This window comes from Oculina patagonica, chromosome 12 (genome assembly GCF_052425735.1).
Source record: "Oculina patagonica isolate OP01 chromosome 12, crgOcupat, whole genome shotgun sequence".
In the NCBI taxonomy this organism is placed as follows: Eukaryota; Metazoa; Cnidaria; class Anthozoa; order Scleractinia; family Oculinidae; genus Oculina; species Oculina patagonica.
The window spans coordinates 8,894,472-8,900,471 of NC_135769.1; the positions used below are offsets into that span (position 1 = coordinate 8,894,472).

Here is a 6,000-nt window from a genome sequence, read left to right on the forward strand (position 1 = left end):
TTTCGCATTTGGTTTGTTAGTTAGATATTCCTTCACTGTTTTAAGAGGTTGTTTTATCTATTTAAACGAATTCGTTGGTAATTTCCTACGCCTGAGTTTGGGTAAAATCGGTGACACGGTCCCTTTAAGAACAAAACAAAAAAACTAAACTGTTTATATGATAATAGTACATGTACCGTTTGGGGGTTTGTGCCTCAGGCAGATGAAGGCGGAGGAGTGGCTTGTTTGCGACCCTTAAAGCAATGAGGTACATTGGGTACCGTGTGATCAAAACAACAACGATTAGTCTTCTCGCACTCATCCCTTTTTATCCCATAGTAGCCACATTCTTCCCGTTTGTTTGGGTCAATCCCGAAGCACTTGTTATCTGTAAAGATAAATAATTGAAATAGAGTCAGTTGAGATAGGGTAACATATAATGTTCCTACACTAGGGTTTTCAGAATGGACCAATGCATTGATAAAACTCTTTTTAAGGGAAGTGGTCATTAAAAGTACTAGTATACTCGACGAGGACCCACCTTGCGTAGGGGTAGGGGGGCTACGCAAGATACCACCTGTCTGGTAAGCCAAATGGACAAAATTATTGGCCCTGAAATTTGAGTTGAGACTTTCATATTAGGTGTGCATGTAGCTTGCCTTGCTGGAGAAATGGAACAAGGAGGTTTAATTTTTTTTCCTTAGTTCCTACTCCTGATAGAGTGGGGGCTATATAAACAAGACACCATCTTTTAAGGTTGAGAAAGGGAGGTACATGAAGAGACCACCTGTCTTTCTGCAGAGTGGTGGGTCCTGTCTGAGTACAATCGTTTTGACCATTTCTCTTAAAACTTACACTAACTAGTTAAGTAAAAACATCATTTTGAGTCAAAGCCAAAGCCAGAAGGGTATATACATGTTTTCCAACTATTCTTTTAGTTATCTCTATACTGACCAGTTGGGTAAAAACAAAACTTGGCGTTTTGGACCGTGTCGTCATAACAACAGCGTCTGTCCTCGCAGGTTGTCCTATTAATCCCGTACCACCCACAATCGTTACGGTCCTCAATCTTTACACTGCAAGTGTCTATATTGGAAAATAAACATTGATATATTAGAAAAAATACATTAAATAAATTAGATACTGCACCGTTCAGTTGAAAGGAAGAGTACACGCAATTCCCAGGCCAGACAATTTTTTTGGACACACAAGTAAAGAAATAATCCATGTAGTCATCTATACCTGGCTTTCCAAAGAAGCAATACGGCACATTTGGTACCGTGTGATCAAAACAACAACTTCGTTTGTTCTCGCACTCTTCCCGTTGTATTCCAAAGTAGCCACAGTCTTTTCGCATTTTGGGGTCAATCCCGTAGCATTTGTGATCTGTTAAAAGAAAAAAATTAATTGAAATGTTGAAATAATGCGCGCGATATCTGCACGCACTTCCAGTAGTGAAAGAAACAGTACACAACAAAGAACATTTTAAATAGATTGTAGCAGACAAAGGATATAATATAATTGAAGCTCTCTTATGAGACACTCCTGGCCCATAAGCGGACAGTTCTACTTATATTTAAGGGCCTCGACAAAACACCGATTGAACTCCCACACAACCTTTGTATAATTGTTCCTTTTCAGAAAGCCAGCCCAGCGCATTCCTTAAAGGAGCCGTGTCACGGATTTTAGACAAAATTAGGCAAAGAAAATGGCCACCAAATTCGGTGAAATGTAAAAATAAGCGCTTAAACCAGAAAAAGGAATATTTCAATAACATATTAATGAAAATAAAAAAGAAGGTACGGATGGCCAAAAGTGAAGAAGATTGAAACGGATTGCGATATGGGTTTTTGAAATACTGTCAGGCTGAACAGTTTTTAAATTTAAACTTGTTTGCTTAATTTTAATTTATACCGCCCGGGAGACACGCTTGGTTGTAAAAACTAAGGTTTAGTCATTAAGATCCATAGAAGAAATGTCTTTGCAAACATTAAGCTTCATAGCGAGTATTTGGCAAAAGTAATATAAAAAAAGGTATTAGGTAGGTATTTTAATTGTGTCCCCAATTAGTCCATAAGGGCTAAACACAAAGACACGGTAATAAAGTTTTTATCTTATCTTAAAACCTAACTCAGCCATGACACAGACCCTTTAAGCAGCCGCGGACAATTTTTATGGACAACCATTAAGAAGTTTTTTTTTTTTTGTTACTGTGTACTAACCAGTTGGATAGAAACAATACTTGGCGTTTTTGACAGTGTCGTCATAGCAACAGCCTCGGCCTTGACATTTGTTCTTGTCAATCCCGTACCACCCACAATCGTTGCGGTCTTCAGGTTTAACGCTGCATTTGCCAGCTATATTGGAAACAAACCATAGCTCGATATTATTCAGTAGAAGAAACTAGCGGCTAGTCAACATGCAATTCTCAAGTCAGACACCTTTCGGACACGAGAGAAATGTAAGCAGGCAATCATGCATAATGAGGGCTGTGAAGACGAACTGAAATGTGGCAAAAATCTATAAAAAATTGACCATGATCGCTTTACTTCTCACAAACGCTTTCACGTAATACATAGACACTGAAATATTTTTTTTTACTTACTTACTTACTAGCCTTTATTTCATACATCCCTCTTTGCCCGCCTGCTTGCCAGAAGGAATGTTAAATTTTTCTTTCCGCGCTCTTTTTTTTTTTTTTTGATTTGTCGGGGAAAAAAAATTAAAAAAAAAATTAATTAAATAAAAAAAAAAAAATATATATTTTTTTTAATATTATAAAAATAAAAAAAAAAAATTTTTTTTAAAAAAAAAAAATTTACAAAAAAAAAAAACACAAAAAAAAAAAAAAGAAAAAAAAAAAAAAAAAAAAAATACTCACTTACTAACTTTCACAATTAGGAGAAGAAAAACTTTCTTGATTAAGGTAAACTGGAAGGGCGTGAACTGGAAGACTAAACGTGATGGTCACAGACTGCTGGGGGCAGGTCTGCTTTTGTCCAACGCTTAAGCCGTTAAACAAGTTATTATAAAAAAAGACCCTTCGATTTGGCTGGATCGTAGGTTACAGAGGATATCTTTCCTATGAAACTCGTAGTGTAACAATGAAAATTGAGAGTTTGAAAAGTTTGGACAAAGCGCCTTTTTTCTTAGTTTACTTGGACATCATTGGGGCTTAGAATAAGCTTTTTTTTTTCATCTCACCAACATAACGTTTAAAATCAAATATGTAAAAGTAACATTACCTGGCTGTGCCAGCGAATACCCTGTAAATGAAGAAAAAAAAGGGAAAGGAGTTAATTTAGTTTCATACCAAATAAAAAGGAAAGAAATTATAATTTATTAAGGAAAAACTATCGATACAGAGGTCTCTTGCCTGATTGCATGACACAAATGATACAATTTCTGGAGATTAAAGCGCCCAAAATGATTTGGATTTTACCAGATTGTGTTCTTTACCACTCTGGGTCACCAAAGGTTGCCTAAAGAGAGTGCTTCCTGCGTTATATACAGTATTCAGTGTTGTTGAATCAACTTTATTGCGGAGTGCGCACTACGGATGGTTGGCCTGCGTGGCTGGCGACATTTCACACGTGAATGTTGTTGTTTTTTTTGCGTCGATTTTTGGCGGCAGCTACTCAGACTATTTTCTATTTAAAAAATACTATGACACCATATTTTGCTCTGCCTTTTCCAATCGATGATCCGCCATTTTTGTCTGAGAAATTTAGATCCACTTGAATATCATGGGAGATATTTTATTCCAGAGAGACAGTGCTTTTCATGGGCGTCGAGCTACATTCATTGTAAATAACCAAATTGAAACAAAACGTTTTTAGACGACGACTGATGCCTAATTAACAGCTTTATTAGGTTCAGTTTATAGATTTTAGGCCAGCACAATTTTTTTTTTATTTTGTACTTAACTTTAAGAATTGTGTTAATAATAACAAGCAATGTGTTATCAAACACTTTAAATGCGACGAGTCAATTGGCCTGTTTGTTTTTTGTTTGTTTTGCAGTGAAACTAGCTGAGGTGAATATCGTCCGCTATTTAAAGACATTGATGTTTATAAATGTTTTAGTCTCGAAGTTGTAGTTTAATTCTTTGACAAAAGATAAAAAAAAATTGAAGAAGAATACATTGATGATGAATTTTTTTAAAGACGATACTTGATGAAATGGCTGCCTGTTTCGAAAATCGAGGAGGGTATAGAATGAAATAAAATAAAATATAATGGAAGTAAATGGAGTTATCAGTAGTGCATCCACGGAGTGGATATTCGTCCAATGTTTCTAGATCGAATTGGAATTTAGAAGTGTTTGTTTTTTGTAGAGAGAAGAACATCCGCGATCTTAATGGATTACTTTGTTATCTTGCATGGCGAAGAGCCGTTATGTGTAATAAAATCAGTTCGATCTTAACAAAAAATCGCAAAAAAAAAAAAAAAAAGAATTTTTGTTTTTAACTCGTCGCCGTTCGTCGCGTTGCTCCCGTACAAACCAAACGCCTGGAAAAATGCTAAATAAGCCAAAATAAAACAAAACGACTGATGCCTGATAAAAAGCTTTTTTAAGGTTTAGAAGGCTTCTATTTAAGACCAGTACGATTTTCAGTGAGGCCAATTGAAACACGGTTAGGCAATAGAGTTTGATTTTATTCGCGGTTTGAAATTTCCGTGCTATATCAGTTTGAGAAATATGTTAATAAAAAATCGCGACGTGATATTATGCACGTAAATGCAAGGAGTCACTATTGGCTAGTCTGTTTTCTGTTTGGTTTGTATTTAATATTAATTCAGCTGGAGTTTTAATGATCATTTTGGTGTTTGTTATTAATAAATTCATTTTTTGCCTCAGACAATATCGTACGAAACGTGTTTTACATATTCGACGTGGCGTGGCAATTTCTGTTAACTGAGACCATCGCTTCGCTTTGGTAAATTGTACAAATTGCTTTAAAATACACCTTTAAATGGCAATACAAACTTTAAACACTAGCGTTTGAGAAAAGCAGTTTGAATTGATTTTTGAATCATGGATTTCATCACAGAAAGAAACAAATCGAAAACAAGCCAGCAGCTAATTATAGTACAAACCTTAGAGTGATTTCTATATCATCGTTCATTTTTTGAAGCTCCGTCTTTTGATTTCCCTTTTGCATTAATTTCATTTGTTGGGACCACGAGAAACGATTTCTTAAGCGACACGTCTTTGGTTTTAGGGTGTTCTTAATGAATTTATGGTTAATTTATTTGTTGAATGTTGCCTCGCGTCAAAGGAAATAGACAAACTGTATAAACCATTGGCAGCTTCTAGGTGGATTAAATTTGATGTTTTTTTTTTTAATATACTGTATGCTTTCAAAGCTCGAGAAGGGATTTCTTTGCGACACTTTTTTGGAATTTTAAAGAAAAACAACGCCCTATGTCACCGGCCAAGAAGTGCGCTTAAAAATACAAGCAAATTTATGGAACAGGTAGAAAATATTGTGCGAAATTAATCATGACTCCGACTGTGCACAATGAATTGCTTCCTATACAAATTTAGACATTTTCATAGTCAAATAAATCCTCAACGTCTTAACAGGCTGTGACAAATTAACCCTGGTGGCAAATCTGGTTCATACAATGAAAATTAAATTGCCGTTAAAACAAAAGAAAATAATTCGAGAGTATCGACACTACGGTGAAAAACAAATAAGCTAAGTATCGCCCCATCACAGACAAATATTCTCTTTGATCAGAACGCATCTCTGGGTATAAACTGTACAGATAACAAAAAGGAAATAATTCTAAATTTGGCTCGGGAACAAAACATTAAGCGGAAATTATTTTATAATAAATAAATACAGGGATAAATTCGGTATATAGGTTAATATCGGAATTTTACGTCTCACAAAGAAGAAAACCTTCATTGCTTCTTACCTACGCCCAAAAATAAAAGGAGAATTGCTGTGGTCTGCATTTTGTCGTGTACTGTTTCTTGGTCCAGAAGCAAACGTCGACTGTGCAGAAAGCG

The 6,000-nt window shown here is 35.5% G+C and overlaps 1 protein-coding gene across 2 annotated transcripts in view; it reads right to left on the reverse strand.

Annotated features, from left to right (window-relative positions):
- The window catches only part of LOC144633309 (uncharacterized), a 38,234-nt gene extending 32,234 nt beyond the window's left edge, over nt 1-6,000 (reverse strand). The window contains exons 1-6 of one of the 2 annotated variants that reach the window (XM_078492176.1): nt 5,907-6,000; nt 3,225-3,245; nt 2,202-2,336; nt 1,222-1,365; nt 934-1,065; nt 171-367 (exon numbers count right to left, since the gene is read on the reverse strand). In XM_078492176.1, the coding sequence (XP_078348302.1) occupies nt 195-367; nt 934-1,065; nt 1,222-1,365; nt 2,202-2,336; nt 3,225-3,245; nt 5,907-5,946 (645 nt within the window). In that variant the 5' untranslated portion in view covers nt 5,947-6,000 and the 3' untranslated portion in view covers nt 171-194. The remainder of the gene's footprint in view (nt 1-170; nt 368-933; nt 1,066-1,221; nt 1,366-2,201; nt 2,337-3,224; nt 3,246-5,906) is intronic. The other variant, XM_078492175.1, reaches the window with a different exon arrangement.